Source organism: Dermacentor andersoni, chromosome 6, assembly GCF_023375885.2.
Source record: "Dermacentor andersoni chromosome 6, qqDerAnde1_hic_scaffold, whole genome shotgun sequence".
NCBI classification, from domain to species: domain Eukaryota; kingdom Metazoa; phylum Arthropoda; class Arachnida; order Ixodida; family Ixodidae; genus Dermacentor; species Dermacentor andersoni.
Window position 1 is genome coordinate 2,410,602 of NC_092819.1, and position 21,427 is coordinate 2,432,028.

Here is a 21,427-nt window from a genome sequence, read left to right on the forward strand (position 1 = left end):
AATGAACAGGGCTATATCTCTGAACCTGTAAAAACATAAATTCAGACTAATGTAACAGCATATGTTCAAGTGCCTTGCAAAAAACAGTGGCATCAAAAACAGCTTTAGAAAGGGCATTCCAGTCGGAAATCGTCCATGGGAAAAAACTCTTTTTAAATGCATTTTGTTTTTGCAGAAATCAGTTTCAGCACATGATCATGTGCGTGGCAAGTCCTACAAGTACTTAAGGGTTCGACATATGAAGCTATAAGTATGCCTTGTTTACCTTTTAGTATATTATGCAAATACGCTGTGCGAGCATATCTTCTACGCATTTGTAATGTTAGAATGTCATTATCACACATACGCTTAGTAGGGGAGTCACTGCTTTTATATTTCCCATAAATAAATCTGACAGCTTTCTTTAGTAACATCTCTAGCTTTTGTATATACTGTTTAGTTTGGGGATCCCAAATCATGGAAGCATATTCTAGTTTAGACTTGACGTACAGGGTCCATTATAAAAGTATTGTGCATTCTCTGGGAAAAATAGATTGATTGACCAGACCTGTACAAACAGTTAATATTCTTCTAAACACTCTTCCCCTGCATCAATACACTCGCGGAGACGTGTCTGCCATACCTGGAAGGCACCCTGAAAGTCCTCAAGGGCAATGTCTCTCAGGAACGCTGTAACATGCTTTTGGATGTTTGGATTTGGAATGATTCCACAGTCTCCCAATGCTTTCCTTTCAGCGCTCTCTTCAGTCGGGGAAATGGAAAAAAAGTTGCACGGAGCCTAGTCGGGACTGTAAGGGGGATGGGGGACCACCAGGATGTTGCTCTGGGCCAGAAAGTTGGTAATGATGAAGGATGTATGGCTGGGGGCATTGTCATGGTGGAGCTTGACCATGTCTTTGATGTCAGTAATCACACGCGCGACCCGGCGTTTCAATCTCTTGAGCACCTACAGGTAAAAGGCTCAGTTGAAAGTTTCTCCCTGCAATACAAACTCAAAATGTACGATTCCTCGGGCGTCAAAGAAGACAACGAGCATCGTTTTGATGCGAGACTTGCTCATTGGCGCTTTCTTGGGGCGGCGGGATGATTTTGTGCGCAACTTGCTGCTCTGCCTTTTCGATTCTGGGTCGTACTCGAACACCCAAGATTTGACTCCAGTTACGACAGAGTTAAGAAAGTCCGGCTCATTTTGAATCAAATCCACTGATTCTTGACAGCGCAAAACTCGAAGTTCTTTATGATCTTCCATCAACACCTTGAACACAACCTTCACACAGACCTTGTGCATTAGCAGATCCTCAGTCACTATCCCATGTACCGCAAATGTGGACATGTGTAGGGTAGAACCCTCACCACATTTCCCGACCGGCTTTACCGTGCTGCCATGAATAGTCGCGTCATAATAAAATCATATGCATTATTTTCATAATGGACCCTGCAGGTATTGCATACCAATAATCTGAGCTTTGTTGGAGCTCTTCCTAATTTCCCCCATAAAAACACAACTTCCTAAAGGCTGATGCACAATTGTCAGAAACATGAGCTGACCAGGAAAATTTCGAAGAGAATGTAACACCTAAATATTTGTGTTCAGTTACTTGTACTATTTCTTGATTGCAATGTGTATAGGCATAAATACTAGGATCTACTTTGCATGTGATACTTGGTAAGACAATTTTTTAACAGTAACTTCCATGTCCTGTGTTTGACACCACTTCTCAACTTTCAACAACTGGTCCTGTAAAACAGCATGGTCACTTTTGCAAAATACCGTATTTATTCGAATCTAGGCCGATACTTTTTTTCACATAATCATATTCCAAACTCTAGGGTTGGCTTAGATTCGAGGATTTTAAAAAATGCGCCAGTTTTTCATTGAAACTGCTAAATATGGTGCATAGCTAGCGCCATCTAGAAAAGTCAGTATCGCAGCCGCTACTAGCCGTGCCAGTAGCCAGCCATACACAAGCGAGGTTGCCATTTTGACCTGTGTCGTGTCGGCCGTATTGGTGTGCGGCATGATGTTATCGTGATGGCACCAAGCAGGAGATGCCACTACAGTGCCACTTTCAAGCAAAAAGTTGTGATAGCCGCAGAGGCATCGTCGAACTTTCAAGCTGGGCGAGACTTCGGCGTTGACAAGAAAAATGTCCGTCGTTGGAGGGGACAACGACAGCAGCTTTTTGCATGCGCCGCAACGAGGATGGCATTTAGCTGACCAAAGAAAGGCCGGCCTGTCACCACAAAATGGAGACAGTTTTGGCCGACTTTGTTCGGGCGGGCTGGGTAGTTGCAGCGGGGGACGACATCCCAGGTACTTTGATCGTGCACGCCTTTACAAAGTGCAGCATATCTAATGCGCTTGACGGTACCGAAGATAGTGCACTGTTTGAAGGTGACAGTAACAAGGAACACAGTGATGAGTCTAGCAGCGACGACGACGTTGAATGAGATCTGCACATGCAGATTCAATAAATGCTGTTTGCATTTTGTGAACGCTGTCCTCGTTTTTTTTGTTCGGCCTACATTCAAGGTAATATATATTTTTTTGTTGGATTCGGACTTTAGGGGGTCGGCTTAGAATCGGGGTCTGCTTAGATTCGAGTAAATATGGTATTTCTTTATATATAATTCAGTAATCTGCAAAAAATTTTACACACAGTCAGACATTAATTCTATAAAGTCATCTACACTGGAATCTCGTTGATAAGATCTTCGCGGGAAACAAAAAATAAAACGTATCACCCAATAATCGTTTTATCCAAAGCAAGCTCCAAAAAGTAAGAACACAGGCTTACTTAGTTACAATCTCTCCGACAAAGTTTTCTGTGGCATTCAGTAATACTGCTTCGCATAACATGAGCGTTATGCACAGCAGCATCCCTCGACATCACACGAACCACAGCCAACACACTTTCATTCAGAAACTTTAATACAGCTCATCAGTTTTCGCTGAACTTTCTTTAAGTGCAGAGCATTTTAGGGGCCCGGGATGTCGTCCGTCCACCGTCATTGGGTGTCACGCACCCAGGATGATACCGAAACTAGTCAAGAGAAGGCACCACAGCACCCAGGCTGACACAGAAACTTGTCGAGAGGGCGCCATAGCCTCTCGAGTGTCACGCACCTAGGCTGATACCGAAACCATTCAAGAGAGGGCTCCACAGCCTTTTGGGCATCACGCATCCAGGCTGATACCAAACTAGTCGAGAGGCCACCACAGCACCCAGGCTGATACTGAAACTAGTCAAGAGAGGGTGCCACAGCCTCTTGGGAATCAGGCACCCAGGCAATACAGAAACTAGTCAGGAAAGGGCACCACAGCCTCTTCACTCTTAAAAAAGTTTACATGCTTTGGGGCATATCTTGTCCCACAACAATAATCACTATCTTTGTTGCCCGCATTTCCTTTCTTTAATGGTATGAGCCCGGTACACTTCCAAGTCACGAACGGCATATGCATTATCAGCGTGACATAGTATTCTCGACAGGAAAATTGCGAGCGCAGCATTTTCAAGAAAGGAAGCGCAAGCAAGGCAGATTACGATTATTGTTGTGGGACAAATATACACCCCAAAGGGTGCAACTGTTTTAAGAGGGGTGTCAGGCAGCGAGGGTGATACTGAAACTAGTCAAGAGAGGGCACTACAGCACCCAGCCCGATACCGAAATTAGTCAAGAGAGGGCACCACAGCCTCTTGGGCATCACGCACCCAGGCTGATATCGAAACTACTCAAGAGAGAGGACCACGGCACCTGGGATGATACCGAACCTAGTCAAGAGAGGGCACCACAGCCTCTTGGGCATCACGCACCCAGGCTGATATTGAAACTAGTCAAGAGAGGGCACCACAGCCTCTTGGGCTGATTGATTGGTTGATTGAAACATTTATTGGAAGGGATGGCCCGTGGCCTAAGATAGGGGTGGGGGTCAGGTGAAAGGAAGGATGCCTGCCTCCTTCGCAAAGGAGAGCAAAGCGTTGATTCTTCTGGTGGCATCTGCTTGAGGTGCGACCCAGTCTTCGTACGATGCCACTTTTAGAGGTCGGGTGTGCTTGTCTTTGAGGGTGGTTGTAGCAGGACAGGACCAGATCATATTGTTACGTAGGAAGACACCGACGAAAAGCTATTTACAAGTATATTTACAAGGCAACACGCCGCAGTTGGCCAAGAGGCAACAGCCCGTGCTAGCTTCCAATCGTCGTCATCGTCTTCTTACTCCTCGGCTCTTCGTCATTTGAAATACTATCCTGTAGCACTACCCCCGGCGGCAAAAGCGCCGTCCCGGAGGGACTAAAGGCCGGACTCTGAAGCAGTGTAGTAGGTCTTGAGCCTACTGACGTGCACGACATCACTAGATGCCAGAGTAGATGACGAGGTTGAGCGCACAGGAGAAATTTCGTACGTCACAGGCGTCACCTGGCGCAGCACGCGGTAGGGCCCTGTGTATCGCGAAAGGAGCTTTTCTGAAAGTACGACGTGACGAGAGGGCGACCACAGGAGCACGAGTGCACCAGGTGAAAACTGTACGTCACGGTGGCGGGCGTTGTGTTGACGCTGCTGCGTGGTTTGCGAGTCCGTCAGTCGAGCACGGGCAAGCTGGCGTGCATGGTCGGCATTAAGGAGGACTTTCGTGGATTATGGTGGATTAAAGTTAACGAAGGAGGATTAAGGTCGATGAATGTGGATTCGGTGGATTAATGTGCATTGGGAGGATTATGGTACACTAATCGGTCTTAATACTCAATGAACCCTAATTCACCTTAGTCCACCCTAATCCACCTTAATGCTCCTTCATCCACCTTAATCCAGCTTAATACTCCCAATCCACCTTAATACAACCTAATCAACCTACATCGCCCCTAATGCACCTTAGCCTACCCTATACGGTCTTAATCCTCCTTCATCCACCTTAATCCTTATTCATGCACCTTAACCCAACTTAATCCTGCTTAATAATCCCAATCTACCTTAATACACCCTAATCCACCTCTATGAAACCTAACCCAGCTCCATGGTCCCTAATCCACCTTAACCTATGCTAATCCATTCTAATCGGTCTTAATCCTCCTTTATAAACCCAAATTCACCTTAATCCACATTAATCGACTGTAATCTACCTTTATCCACCTTAATCCTCTTTAATCCTCGTTCATTCACTCTAATCGGTCTTAATACCCTTTCATCAACCCTTCACCTTAATCCACCATAATCCACCTTAATCCTCCTCCACCCACCTTAATCTTTAATCATGCATCTCAATCCTTAATGCACTCTAAGCCACCTTAATCTTCTTTAATACACTCTAATCAACCTTAATCCTCCCTAATCCAGCTTATGTCAATCACTGATGATTCATTAATTAACTTGTGTAATCATTCTCTTATACAGGGGTGGAGATGCTTTGGGTCACCTCTGGCCTTCCTTGGGCCACGTGATACTTCCTGTTTACAACGCGACCTTGAAACAGAGATCTAAAGGCTTTCGCCTTAAAACTTCCCACAATTTTTTTCAGGGTGCAAAGCAGAATCTATAATGCTGCACTTCCGACTGAATAACAAGAGTTAGCGACGTGCTAGGTGGTGGAGTTGCCCCAGAATATTAAGCATACTGAGGACAACCGCAACAAAAACGCTGGTGAGCAGGCCGGAAGAATGAAAAAAAAATGCAGCATTACGGGATGCTTTGCTACGAGCTATGGAAAGACGCCTCAGCTCGCAAACAACGCTGTTCTTTGTCGGAACAAAGTTCTTTCGGCCAATGTCATGCAGCCACTGCTTCCTGCGCAAGCCGTCACGCTTTCCTTGTGCTATCATAAAAACTGCATAACCAACTTCAGGCTTCTTGCTGCAGTTACATGCGCAACAGCCCGCATAGCGCTAGCACATAGAGCAGGAAACACAGCTTACAACGTTCGCTACGCCGAGCTAAAGCACTGAGCCAGCCGTGCTCAGGAGGAAAATGGCGCGAACGAAAAAGAAAAACACAAGCAAAACTTAAGATCCGCGTGTTTCCAAGGGCAACGGCAGGGAGACCAATCGTCGTGCAGAAAAACAGGGGCAAAACTGGTTGACGCGGGGGAACGCGCGACGGGCGAGGAGGAGGCGAGGAGGTTGCGCGGCGGCGGCAAAGTTCAAAGAGTGTCGCTACTTTAAAATTATCAAGGGGCTTTAAGGCGGGGTAAGCACGCAGCCGAAATGAGCGCCTCGCCAGCCTCGCGTCGGCTGCATCTCTACCACCCAAGTGAAAGTGAGCCTGTTTCGGGTATCGCGCGCTTTCTGTGAGCGTCAAAGAATGAGTCTTTATCATGAAAACAATGTTATGTCAGCCCAAATCATTACTCCTGTGAAATTTTACGGGCCCAGTTGGCACTGTATCAAGATTCAAACGCGTTTTGTCTGTGCGCATTTCGTGAGCTGGCTTTGGGTGTTAGGAGCTAGTGGGGGCTTCGAAATAATTTCGACCACTTCGGGTTCTTTATCGCGCACTGACATTATACGGCACACGGGCGCCTTGCATATCGCCTCCCTGAAAATGCGACCATCGTCCTCGAGATCAGCAGTCAATCACCCTATGCGTGCCGCGAGACCTGTAAACTGCAGACATTACCTGATAAAGTCTGGACGTATTTACAAACCACTTTTTGTCTGCGCTTGCAGACCTGTAGCATGTCATTTTGATGCTCATATAAGGAATTTACTATGATTGCAGACAGTGAAGCAACATATCTGGTCATGAAATCGTTTATTTACAAGTGAGCAAAAAAATTTACAACGCATAAGGTTTCACTGTTTTTCGTTTCTTCTCACTGCTCTGCTGATTGACACCTTTAAGCAAAAAATGAATCCTTGTGAGGCAATAAAAACGTATAACTGAGGCTGTCAGGGTAGCAGAATGGTCTAGGCAACCAATATTTGACATCTAACCAATTGACTGCAAAATCTCAGCCACAGCTATCGCATGCTAGCGTGTTAAAACTGAATTCAAAATTATGGGGTTCTACGTGCCAAAACCACTTTCTGATTATGAGGCACGCCGTAGTGGAGGGCTCCGGAAATTTTGACTACCTGGGGTTCTTTAACGTGCACCTAGATCTAAGTACACGGGTGTTTTCACATTTCGCCCCCATCGAAATGCGGCCGCCGTGGCCGGTATTCGATCCCACGACGTCGTGCTCAGCAGCCCAACACCATAGCCACTAAGCAACCACGGTGGGTGTTACACTGAATAAACGAGTGAATTTGTTTTCATTGTCCAGCTTATATAACGATTCTGAGGGATATAAAAGGCCCTCAAGGTCCCACTCTCTGGATGCCTCTGGTGGAAGCTCTCTGGGGATATTGCCTTTATGGTGCTTCGCAGTCTTCACAATGTGTGGGCAAAACACGTCTTCTCGCCACATAACCTGCAATGTAATAAACTAGCCGTGTGTCGCTGCGGTGCTCAAAATAACTTTGGTGGTCCACAGCATCTCGCCCTCGAATGACGGAATGTCGGGAGGAACACTCCAAAACAGGCGACGAGACCAACTGACAGCAGAGGGCGCAGGCCAGCGCGGGGGTACCATGCCATAAAACCACGCCGCGAGCAGCAGCGCCACGTTCCCCCTGGTGGCATCGGTGCGCAAGGGGGTCACGCATGTCCGAAGGAAAGTGCCGCCGATATTCACGCCTCCCCTTCTAGCCACCCTACCCATGGTAGGACAACGACTGCAGCGCCAGAGTTCCCTCTAGTAATTTTTGTAGGAAATTCTATGCGCCACAGCACCTAGGCTGATACCAAAACTCGTCAAGAGAGGGTGCCACCGCCTCTCTGAATAGACCCTGCAAACAAAGAGCCGGTCTTTCTCGCCATGGACGCGAAACAGTTGGCACGGATCGAGCAACAATGGGCACTTGAAGCACAGGGTACTCACAACAACAACACAAGGAAAACAGTGGCAAATCACTGCTCCGTACTCCCGACAGCTTTCATCTTGAGTGGAACTGCATCCACTTTTTTTCAATGTCCAAAAACAAGTTCTTTTGGAAGTCAAATAAAGAAGCCACCGTTTCCTCACTAAAGTGAGCATTTGCGATGAGGCCCCGAAGAGTGTCTAATGCTGTGAGTGCATCCCCAGCAGTTGAGCACTGGTCGCCGCAGCTGTCACCACCTCCTTCGGTTCCGTCATATTAGTCATCACCATCGCGCAAGCGATAGCTGACGCAAGCAGATGATACTAGACGTGAGTACGAAAATAGCAGCCGGGCAGGTCCGCATGACACGTTTCCCGCGCTTTCATCACTGAAGGAGCAGCTCTTATTTGTCTCCTTCACTCGCGGCTCGTATGCCACTGTGCCGCAATTTAAATCATTCCAGGACTGATCCCACCCGCGGCACGAAAAACCTGCTTCGCGGGAGCTTTCGTGGCGCACTTTTCCCACTAGCCTGGCCGGCCCTTAACACGTTCCTGGGTTGTTGGAATGTAATTTAATCTAGTATGCATGAATATAAAGCTACAAGTTTCAGAAATACCACTTTGCAGTCACATTATCCAATTTCAGGCAAAAATTCGATTATATCAACCGTATAGAAATTTATTGCTCCTATGGGGTGTTGGCCGGGAAAAAAAATATATTATCCCAAAAAATTTATTATGCAGAATCGTATCAACGAAATTCTACTGTACATACATTAAAAACATCGAATGACCCAGTACACTGCCCTGCAGCACACTAGAAGAGACAAGAAGGATATCGTCTCCAGGCCTCCCAAGCAACGCATCACCTCCAGTCAAAGAATTGTGCAAGGCAGATGTTGCAGTCGAACCAGTACACAGATTGTGGACCCAGCAAAAATTTCTTGCTGCGCAGCAGGAAATGATTATGATCTGATTCATGCTGTTCTAGTTGCATTGCTATATGACTGAGGTAGCACAGTGCCAGAAGTTCTCAGGCTTAGAATTCCACTTTTGAGAACCTGAAATCGTCTGATCCAGCTACACTCGCAAATATACTGACATACCTTTTGATCTGACTGATCCCTAAATATCCCCTGTCAAGCTCAGTGCTGGTGCAATTGAGTGCCCTTGATGCAGGCTTATGCCCAGTCTGGCTGTGAGCCCGTTCTCCTGGTAGCTTTTATGACTGAAAGTATTTAACAAAATAACTTCTGGCAACACGCATATTTCCACATTCTTTCCCATTTGTTAAAGCATAGTGCCATATACCACATGCTAAGACTATTTAGATGATGCCAGAAAGGGCATGACTTGCGCTATGCTAGGCACAATGCATGTTCCTGTGGCCATGCCATCCAAAGAACTAAAAATGGGGGGCTAACAGCAAGAGCTTAGCAGATTTTAGAAACATAGTTGCTGGCTGCAAAGTCTGGAGACCTTCACTTGAGAACTAACTGGAGACTGTGAAAGCCTGAGACGATGCAGCTTGTAGCTGCCCACTTACTCAGTCCTCATTGGCAGGAAGGCACCCCGTACAGCACGTGGATGGCAGCAGGCCTGCCGCAACCGAACCAGTGGCTGCAGGAGCTGCAATCCAGAACAGTAATACATTTGCAAGGCCAGCAGACTGCAGCAGTGACAGCATAGTGCGAAATGCAGGAGCTTCGCATTTCATGTCTAACACGGCATACTGCCTCTTATATCAGTCACACGGACACTTGCAAAGTCCTTTGAACCAAAGATCCTTTACTTCAAGGGAGAATGCGCGCTGTCACATAGGCACAGCAAAGGAGCCCTACTGGAAGGGAGCTTTGAGTCAAAGGAGTGTGTGTTCATCCTTTGAAACCTCAAGGGAATACTCTCGAGCCTAGAGGGCATCCCACAGCAGAAAAAAAAAATATCTAAAGATAAGGAAGTTCAAATTTTACCTCTTCAGAACAAGCTTATAGGTATTGAATACTATTACTAAAGCACTGAACACTTTCGTGACACCCGCAATCTCCATCATGAATGCGCCGGTACAGCAGCGCCGGCACGGCCTGTCGTCAGCAGCAACATTGACACAACACGGGTTCCATCTGCGATTTGGTTCTTTGGTTAGCGGCTGCTAGGCATCCCAGTCTCCTCGGCTTTTTTCTGCGTGTCTTCATCCCTCGTCACTTCAGTTTTGTAATTCCTTATTTAACCGCGTTTATGCATACCTACTGCTGCCTAGCCATAAGGAATGAAACAAAGCAGCTGAAGCAAGCGCAACAACGAATAATTGACGCCAACATGTAGTGTACGAAGCGGTAAACATGGTGGCCATGATTACAATAAATACATCTCTATTTGGCAAAGTAATGCCTTTACTACATGTGCATTTTGTTTTGATGTTTCTATGTATTAGAAAAAATAAATATTGCTGAAAAAAATATGACAAATTTATTATAACATGCATTTGCGCCATATTTCTTTATTACTTTCGAGGCGATGGCAGTGCTAAGGATAAGTTGCGGTTTCTGTTAAAAGCTTCAACGGAGACCATGTGGAAACCGTGTAGCACCGACACATATCCCTTGAACTAATGTGCCTTTGAAGGCTCAATGCTCCTTAACTTCAAAGGACCTTTGGCATGCTCATGTGACTGGGGTATTACTGTCACTATCCCCCAAATTCCTGCACTACAACATTTAAACTCAACTTGAATCTGTATGAAACCCCTCAACGGAAGTGGTCGTTACACTTTAGTAACATTCCTCTAAAATTCCCAAGCAAAAATTCCAGAACCAGGCACTCTGAAGTGATAGCACTGGAGCAGAGACATGTTTCTTACGTAACTGCTCAATGCTGGAATCGCTAAAATACATTAGCAAAGCAACTTTGTTGACTTGAGCTGATCAGCAGTACTCTCCTACAGTCGATGGAATGAAAGATATTCGATTTAACACGCAAATACAGGGGAACAAATGTACAATAAACTTTCTTCGTGGGACAAAAACATGATACCCAGCGTTAAACCATCTGGAGTTATGGCACCAAAATTCATAGGGAGTCGAACCCTCAACCTTTGGTGAGAGTCCCACCCACTACCTGTGCTTTTACTTAAGGCACATTTAATTAAGACCCACTACCTTTGGTGGGAGTCGAATCTTCGACCTTTGATGGGAGGTGAACCCAAGACCTTTAGTGTTAAGACGAATCAGGCCATCAATTTCTTTATAAGAAAGCATGAAGCCAAGGCAAAGAAGAAGCGTCAGCTCGACCTGTGGTGTTAAGTAAGGAAAATTTAAATAAGGCACAGTTAATTCAATATAGTTAATTAAGGCACTCGAACCCAGGACCTTAGGTAATATTTGAACCCACTTGGAGATGTGGCATACCCGCCATATCTCCAAATTGGATTCCAATTGCCATCGCAAATGTTGAGAGTGAAACCCACTACCTTTGGTGGGAGTCAAACCCTCAACCTTTGGAGGCAATGGAACCCAATTGGAGATATGGGCGAACTGACCATATCTGCAATGGATTCCAATTAACATTGCGAAGGTCACAAGCCATACCAACGACCTCTGGTAGGAGTCAAACCCATTACTTTTGGGGTTAATAAGGCGAAGTTAATTAAGGCACTTGAGAAAGTCGAATACTCGACCTTTGGTTGAAGACTAACAGACAACCTGTAGGGTTAATTAAGGTGAAGTTAATTAAGGCAAATTTAATTAAGATATATTTAATTAAGGCACATTTAATTAAGATATAGTTGACTCTTTCCTTACCACGGAAAACAGCCGTTTTTTGCTAAGCGTCTACATATTTTTTTTCTTGGGAACATTTTGCTGCACAATGAATTGTTATATATGACAATGTAGCTGATTGTTTTGCCTTTCCAATATAATAAAATACAAAGTAAGCACTGCCACATTATTCGATATTTTATTGCTGAAAGTTGAAGAAAAGGAAGGAAATCATACATGCGAAGATACGAAATTGCTGCTATACTTCCCCACACATAGAATAAAAAGAAACTGGAATATACAAATGATTGTCCGTGTCCTCAGGTACGATTCCTGCAAATTTGAGCACTCTAGGTAAGAAAGCACATATTCAAACGACCTTTGACCTCAGCGCCCATGACGCATGCGCCAATCAGCAAAATAGTTGCGCGTAGTGGTAAAACAAAGGTGCGTTTCACAGGTGCTGCAAAAATTTTTTGTCTTACTTCTTTCTTGGTATTCTCACAGCACTGCTTGCAGTTTCTTCGTTTGTCAACCTTTTCAGGCTTGTGGCAAATCCAGTCGGGTGGCAGATAAGATATGCTAGCTGGTTGATCAACATCAAGATTCAAAATTTGCTTGATGAGCATCTCTCGGAAAGAAAGCTGGTCAAAGCGGGCACTCAGACGTAACTCAGAAGTGTTGGGGTGCTCATTGCGATGCTATTGAAGTAGAATAAAACTATTTGCATGAGCGATATCTATGCAGTGGAAAAAGAGCGTCTTCCACCAGCGCACAAATTTACGAAGGACATTGTACGTGCCAATGATCTAATCAGATTTGTCAACCCCCAGCATACCTGCGTTGCACTCGTGCACCAACAAGGGCTTTTTTATGGGCCTCTCGCTCCATTTGTTGCCCACTTTTGCACGTCTCTTTGCAGGGACATGTTCATTGGCTCTATGAATGGTGCTCATTAGACTTAGAGCCCGACGGTCCTTCTACTGAAGAAACAAGACATTTTCTTCCCTGACCCAACGAATGTCTCCACATTGAGCTTTCTTTTCCCATTTTGAATTTTTCAGATCACCAGAGAAGTCTCGACGGTCTTTTCTCATTGTTCCACATGCCAGCGTTTTGCACTGAAGGAGGTGTCCGAAAAGGTGCTTCGAATTATAAAGATTGTCCATGTAAATTCTGTACCTTTGTCCAAAATATTTATCATAAAGTTTACTGACTACATCAAAAGTCAAGCCATGCAGTCCCACTGTCTCCCACTTACCAGTGTAAATGAAGAAATGCAATGTGTATCCAGTTTCCAACTCAGCTAAAACTCACAATTTGTAACCCCACTTTGTCATCTTGTCACGAACATATTGCCTGATTCCCAAGCATGCTTTAGATTTGACCATCTTTTCATCGACTGCAATGGCTTCCCATGGATGAAAAAATCGTGCCATTGCCTCATTGATCTGTCGAAGCAGCACCCATACTTTCTGCAGTTTGCCAGCTAAAGCAGCACCATCATCCTCAGGGTCCGAGACATGCAAGAAAGCAAGTAGGGACAAGAAACTCTTCCTGCTCATGATCTTCCCTGGAAGTAGACCGCCGTAGATAGTTCCAGTGTTCCAATACAAATGGAGCGAAGTAGTTGCACGATGCCCATGTAAATCAACAGGGCAATTAAACGCAACATCTCAGGGGGCATGACCTCTAGCCAAGAACCATCTGTCTGAGCATAGCTGGGCTTCTCAAAAATCTTCATCCATGCATACTTGTTGGTGTGTGCACAAAAGTGGCAATCATGTCAGCGGTAAAAAACATCATGAACATGTCCAGTGCACTGAGAAACCTCCGTGTCTCACTCCGGTGCGTCACATTCAGGTGTACACCAGGTGCATGTTTCAGTGAGAACTACTTGACTTGGCACAGTGTGCTTGGCAAAATATCGCCTCCATATGTAGTTGACACCTTAAAAGAAAAATTTAAACAGGTGTCGTCACTTACAAAACACGTACACCGTATAACAACACTCCTGCTAGTAACAGCGCAAAATGTAGACAAGAGACGAGACAAGAAGACACCACAAGCGCCACAAGATACCACAAGACACCACAAGCGCAGCGCTTGTGGTGTCTTCTTGTCTCGTCTCTTGTCTACATTTTGCGCTGTTACTAGCAGGATGGAAAACCAACAAGCCCAAGCTGCTATTCTAGCGAAATAACAACACTGACATCCGAAACTATGCTTACCTTGCCACACTAGTTGAAGGTCCGGGCTGCCTAGACGAATCATCGCTGTCGGAGTCGAAATCAGAGAATCCAATGTCCTCTATGGACGTCTCATTACCGCTCGCATCAAGACTATCAGCATCAGAAGCAGTGGAATCACTTTGAGAAGACTTCTCCTTTAGCGATGCGCGACTCGTTTTCGGCAGCATGTTGCGAAAACTCCGCACTATCTCCTCTGCTGATTTTTTATTTTTTCCGCAGGAACCTTCACACCGGAATGCAAAAAAAAAAAAGAAAAGAAAGAAAATGCGCAGTAGTTCTCCTATTACTGGCCAGATGTGTTAAGTGTCCGTAAGCACGGAGTTTAATCTTTGGCAGGGCATTCAAAACCATCGATCCATAGTGATCAATACTCTATGGCGCAGTAAGGAAAGAGTTAAGAGAGAGGTAAGCAAAGGTAAGGAAAAATGTCTCGTGAGCGGGCAAGCTTTTGCCTTCATCCTCTTTAGCATAGGCTAGAGTGACTGTCAACTTTTCTTGCTGGGTTGCTGTAATTGGCGATGCGGCTTATACCCAGAAAACATGTATATTCATTCGTTACAAATACTGAAATTCGAGCCAAAGCGAATATAGAATATCACAGTAACATTCGAAATATAAAATAATGCATGCCTGCTGTGAACCTTCCCAGTGGTACTGAGCTTTGCCTTTGAGAGTGGAAAACAATACCATTCAAAGATCCCCGACTACTTCTCGCACTTCCCGGCAACTACAGCTTATGTAATCGTAATGTTTTCCCGGAAACGCTGGCATCGAACCCTATGCACGAAGGCAAGCTTTCTGGTTCTTTTTGCTTCTTTCCCACCCATGGCCGGCTCCACTGCGGCCGCAGATGCATGGAGACGAGTGCCATCTCGATGGTGTTGCAAGGAATCGAGTGGGACGCGCCGCTCCTACCAAGACAGACCTTAAACGGCAGCTGGATAAGGGGGTTCGTGGTCAAGTTTCCACGCACAGAATTATGTTTTCTCATATATTCAAATTACAATCCGAAGCTATCATATCTGTAGGTTGTGTGCAAATTGTACTTTACGAATTTTCTGAGCAATTTAATTTGACAAATTCAATTATTTCAGTAACGCCTCTGTGCTACGCGGGGAGCGCTGTGTCATTCGAGATAATTTTTCTCTAACGGACAATGCCACCAACGCAGACACCGCATTTTCTGCAACGTGAGGCCTTTAACACTATTGCGTTAAAACTAAAGCAGCAATATACTGTGACCCAATAACCAACAGGGCTTGTATGCCAATATCAAGTCTTGTGCCTGAAAATGGGTCACAGTCGCCCACTAAACCTACTGGCTGTTCCAAGGTGCAGCCATCCCAGCAGCAGAGGTGGTACCGGTACCACTTGGCCTTGCTCAGATGGTAGTTACAAGAACATGGCAGATGACCCAGACGAAATGGAGCCACTTTTGCAATTATAGAATAAAGCACTCCAGAAAGCAGAGATCAGAGATTCAGGTCAGTACAAGCCTACAAAATGACAGAAGTCTTACCAAGTGTTTTTTTTTCCTCCCTATCAAGAAAATGAATATCTGCTCAAGTGCAGAAAATGCTCAAAATAACAGCAGCAGATTAACTCTTTTGTTACCGCGAGAAAATGGTCAATTTTTATAAGTCTCAGAAAAAAATTATTTACCACTACAAATAATATTCCAGCACACTGCAGCAAAGCATACTGTACATAATGAAATGCTCTATCTAAAAACATACATTGCCAGACAAAAACAATTTATTAGGTAAAACAAAATATTCTAGAAAGCCCCATTTTAGCTGCCAGTTGATAAAAACAAAAAAAAGAAAGCACGATATTCTTACGGAAGGATAAAAGAAGAGAGAGAGGAAGAAGATCGTGAGACGCTGGCTGCTACGTGTTGTAACTAGTCAGCCATTTTTAACCCCATTGACTCTGCTTGTATATACCTTGTAAATACGGTCTTATATCCTCAACATCCCCGTAACATATTGGTGGGAGGTGCGGGGTACCACGGCTGGAAATGAAGCTCCGCAGTGGACGTCGCATCACCGTCCGCACCATGAATGATGGTGAGCACTCGGGATCAACGTTGTTGCCGCCTCCCACGTCACCATCGCCCGCTACATGGCTGTCCCATTTGGTTGTGGTTGTGCAACCCAAGGATCCCGGAACTTTCTGGGGGACTGATGGCACTGACGTTGAAGAGTGGGTTGCTATGTACGAACGTGAGTGGAATCAACAGATGGGACCCTACGCTTACGCTAGCTAACTTGTTCCACCTCAGAGGCATGGCAAAGGTGTCGTACAAAAACCACCAAGAGGAGCTAACCAGCTGGGACCAATGCAAAGAGAAATTGACAGAGCTGTTTGGCAAACTGGCTGGCTCTAAAATTGCCGCAAAGCAGGAACTGGTATCCCATGCCCGAGCCCCCATGGAGTCCTATGTTTCGTATATCCAGGACATTCTGACGCTTTTTCGTAAAGCCGATCATGACATGACAGAAGCTGAGAAGGTAGGGCATGTGCTCAAGGGAATTGCTGATGATGCCCTTAAAGGGATAGTGAATAAAAAATTTGTCGCCGAGATTTCTGTCTCCAGTTATAGCTGTTGCACCGAGAGCAACCAAAACAACACTCTTTCTGAGGAGAAGTGAGCGAAAAGTAATTCATTTAGTGCATATTTCTTAAATCATAACACCTACCAGCCTCCTCCGAAAGCTCCGGCAAAACCGGATATCATGTCACACTTACCCACCTCGAGGCCCATTGCAAGCGATCATCCATACCGAGCGCGCGAAGGGGGGAGTTGACGTTTGCAGCAACGTGCTTTGTTTGTTCGACCATCCTATTCACACTTCCTCGTGTGAGCTGTTTGAAAACCCCTCGTCTTTCATCTCGTGGACTTGTGGTTTGATGTGTGGAGCGGCCGTGTCAACGCCGCAGAATGCCGAGGGTCTGCTGTGCGCATGTGAAAACGGCAGGTAGCGGTAGTCTTTTTCTCACGTACCTCTCATGAATGCTTCTCCCGTGAACCGCTGGCTTGTTCACGCTGTAGTTTTGCGCACAGGTGCCGTTTGACCGTAATTTGTCGTTTGTACGACGTTCTGAGCCAGATGTTTGGCCAATTCTGCCAGAATGAATCGAGATCCGCATCGTCTGAAGCGACGGCTGACGAAAAAAAATTCGCCGACATGAGACTGGTGGCGCCATCTCGTTTGCACCAAGGGAAGAAGTGCTCGGCTGCGATGAAACAACGGGACGCTGAAACCGCTGCGCATGTACTCGTTCACTCCGTGAATAATAAGACGCCCCCTGCTTATAGAGGCGCATTTCCGTCACTGCATATGCCTGGCTTCAATCCTCACCCATTGCTTCATCACATCTATTCTCAATAACAGCTACTTGCACGCATCAAGCACCTGCCACGCGAGAGCCGGCAGCCGACTGTTATGCTCACGCCACCGGCCACACCTGCGCCGATGGTGTAGGTATAGGGAGGTCTACACGCGTCAATATCTTCAACGATTTCTACGTTTTTTTTTCGTTTTTTTTTTTTTTGTACAGTGTGTACTCACGGCACCTGTATTGTGCATTGGTAGCTTTCATGCTTTACGCGCTAGCAGCTACCAAACAAGCGGGCGGAGCAAGCCACATTGCGCAGAACGCAGAGTAATTTCCTTACGTCGCCTGACATTGCATAGCCTGAGGCATAAGCGTCCTCGCTCTGTTGAAACCAAACATGGCAAAGCGTTTGCGTGAGTGAATCACGCTGGGCGCACCACCACGGATGCAACACTGTCAATGAGGCGTGCGCCTCTCGTCTCGCTAACTCATTTGTGACAGGTGCGAGCTTGCGATCCGTGCCGCAGGAACCGCGTTTATATCTGGTTTTCACTTATGATGCCGCCCCTGATCTCTGGAAGCGTACGCGTGTACATGGAATGCACAGTGTAAGCACCACTTTGCTTGTCCAGACCACCTCGGCACCGCAGAGGGGGACTGCTGCGGCGGGTCGGCGTCAATTTCGCTTGACGACGCGGACGGATCGTAGGCATATGCCTATATCGTTCGTGGTCGTTTAGTAGGCCGCTCATCCAAGGCGTAGTCATAATCTCTGCTCATGCTAACACTCTGACTAGAACTTTGCATTTCGCACTGCACAAGGCGAGGAAAACAAAACTGTGCAGCCGGTCAGTTCGCTCCGCGGCTGCTGAGGGTAGGTGTGACGTCAGATCCACCGGCTTGTTGTCGGGAGCGCTTTGCGAGTGACGTGGTGGCTGCTCATAGAACGTCAAAAATAAGCCATCCGCTCAAAAGTAACCCACTTAATGACTATATACTATAGCAATCGTGTCTTAGGAATGCAATTGTGGGGCTTTCTCTATATTCTTCGATTTTTATTCTGTATCCCTTTAATCTGTTCATCTGCAAAAGCTGCTCTACAGCTGATGCTATCATCAAAGAGTGCCGACAATTCGAGCAGGACAAAAGCCGACACATCCTGCACCCATTCACCAAACTTCCCAATACTGCCGCAACGTCGAAGTGTGAAAATCAGCCCGCACAGCAGCATGCGTCGCCATCAGAGCACATAGTGCGAATCGTTAGACGTGAACTGGATGCGGTGGCACCCACAGCTTCCTGTTTGCATAGCCCTGATGCTACCACATTTTCAGTTACCCTCGTACAAGCCATCATTTACCAGGAACTTGAAAACTTTGGCCTACATTTTGTCTGTGCTGTCACCAACCCCAGAGCCAACGAAAGCTCATCTACTATTTTCACTCCCACCCCAACGCTTCTCTCCGCGTTATCGCAACCAGACTGAGTGGAGAACCGCGAACAACCAGCCGATATGTTTCACCTGTCGCTACATTGGTCATGTCGCCAGATACTGTCGCCACTCGTGGCCCTAAACACGTTGCACACCGACCAACCTGAGCCGTTTTGATGGAAATGCCCGCGATGTTTCGCCCATCGCCGAGTCTAACAGCGCCGACAACTCTGCTGGGAACACATGGTACAGTCGCTCACCATCGTATATAAGTATAGCCGGTCGCCCTACTTCTGTTCTCTTTGCTGTGATCGACAACTGCCCTCATGACATTATCCTTGGATTGGACTTTTTATCCCATCATTCCACTCTCATCGACTGCGCAACCAGCATTTTTCAGTTGGAACTGCCTCAAGTCGCTGATGCTCCGAGCACCACTCCAATGCACTTGTGTTAGCTTCAAGATGTGCGTCTGTCACCTGAGGCAGTCACTTACGTCGCTTTAACCGCACAGCCACAGATTCCCGACAGTGATTATATCCTTCGTCCCATCATCGACGTGCTTTTGAACCAGAAGGTTTCTCTTCTGCATATGCTGGTGATGATTGCTAATAACAACATTGTTCTTCCGCTTCAGAATTTCAGCCTGTGCCTTCAAGTGATTCCGGCCAGCATGTTATTGGCCAGCGTTTCTAGTGGGTTTGAATTTGACATTGAAAGTCTGAATACCGAGAGTGGCCTATCAGTGCCAATTGCAGCTCACAGCTCTGGTTCCTTAATGGATGACTTCGCGCAAATTATTGCACCTGACCTCACTTCTGCACAGGCCACGGACATACCTCTCCTGCTTGAATCATACAGTGACATCTTTGATTTCGGCAACAGGCCTTTAGGCCAAACATCTGTTGTTCACCACCGTATAAACACTGGAGACACAAATCCTATTCGTCCGCGTCCCTATCGGGTATCGCATGCTGAACGTCGAGTCATCCAATCGGAAATGGACAAAAATGCTCCGCAAAGGGGTCATCGAGCCATCAGCCAGCCCTTGAGCTTCGCCTGTCGTCCTAGTGAAAAAGAAAGATGGTACCTGGTGTTTTTGCATTGATTATCGCTACTTAAATAATATCACGTGAAAAGACGTCTACCCACTACCATGCATTGATGACACCTTGGACTGCTTGCATGGAGCTAAATACTTCTCGTCCATCGATCTCCCATCCGGCTACTGGCAGATTTCAGTTGATGAAATGGACCGCGAGAAGACGGCCTTCATCATGCCGGATGACTTATATCAGTTCAATGTCATGCCCTTTGGCCTATGCAATGCTCCTGCGACATTTGAACGTATGATGGACTCTCTTCTGCAAGGCTACAAATGGACCACCTGTCTCTGTTACCTTGATGACGTTATTGTTTTTCTCCCACATTCGGCAGCCACCTTACCCAACTCGCTGCCATTCTTGCAGTCTTCCGAAAAGCCGGCCTCCAACCCATCTCCACGAAGTGTCAATTCAGGCGCCATCAGATTACCGAGTTGGGACACCTCGTTGACGCATCCGGTGTCCAACCAGATAGGGAAAAAGTTCATGCCCTACGCAGTTTCCCTGTGCCACGTTCTGCTACTGACATGCGCTGCTTCGTCCAGCCTGTGTTCTTACTTTTGCCGTTTCGTTAAAAACTTCGCCGACATTGCTCGGCCTTTGACAGATCTTCTTATGCGGAATATGCCATTCTCATGGGGCCCTGAGCAAGCTCATGCGTTTGACGCTCTCATCGGGTTTCTGACCACCCCTCCCATACTTGCCCACATTGATCCATCTACACCAACCGAAGTCCACACTGACACAAGAGGCCACGGCATCGGCGCTGTTTACGCCCAACAGCAGAATGGTACTGAGGGCATGATAGCTTACGCCAGCCGCCTGCCGCCTGCTGAGAGAAAATACTCCATCACTGAGCGGGAGTGCTTGGCTTTAGTTTGGGCTGTCGCCAAGTTCCGCCGCACGTTTTCGGTCGTTACAGACCAGCACTCCCTCTGCTGGCTGTCTTCCCTCCGGGACCCCACAGGACGGCTTGGTCGCTGGGCTTTGCGGCTCCAGGAACTGCGTGATGGCTTTGACTGACATGACCTACATGCGCAATGAACAACAATGCGATGCATCCTTACAGTCCATCATCGCCGGAGTGCAATCTCGCCGCACAGACAGCACGTGCCGCATGTTCGCGCTCTACGTCTACCTCCTCTACCGCCGCAATATCAACCCTGACGGCCCTGAGTTGCTCCTTGTCCTTCCTCGTCATCTGCAATGCATCATTCTCGAACCACTTCACGATGCACAGACGGCGGGACATCTTAGAGTTTTGCGTACATACGACCGCATACAACGCCGGTTCTTCTGGACGGGTCTCTATCGCTCTGTGCGTCATTATGTCGCAACTTGCGAATTGTGTCAGCACCGGAAGAAACCTCCCCTGCCACTTGTTGGCCGACTGCATCCAATTGAAGTTCCCTCTGAACAATTCTTTCATGTAGGCCTTGACCTGCTTGGCCCTTTTCCGACGTCGACTAGAGGGAATAAGAGGATTGCCGTCGCTACTGATTACGCAACACGCTACGTGATAACAAAGGCGTTGCCGACTAGTTGCGCAATTGACGTCCCTGATTTTCTCCTTCACGAGGTCATTCTCCGGCACGGTGCACCTCGACAGTTACTTACAGATCGAGGACGCTCGTTTTTGTCTCGAG

At 46.6% G+C, this 21,427-nt stretch overlaps 1 protein-coding gene across 5 annotated transcripts in view; it reads right to left on the reverse strand.

The window, feature by feature from the left end:
- The window catches only part of LOC126521592 (E3 ubiquitin-protein ligase SHPRH), a 314,627-nt gene that overhangs the window by 191,104 nt on the left and 102,096 nt on the right, over positions 1 to 21,427 (reverse strand). For all 5 annotated transcript variants that reach the window (XR_008610294.1, XM_055065743.2, XM_050170285.2 and 2 more), the window contains exon 11: positions 9,444 to 9,526. Coding sequence is in view for 4 of the 5 variants with exons in the window: in XM_055065743.2 (XP_054921718.1) it covers positions 9,444 to 9,526 (83 nt within the window). In the remaining variant the exon portion in view is untranslated. The remainder of the gene's footprint in view (positions 1 to 9,443; positions 9,527 to 21,427) is intronic.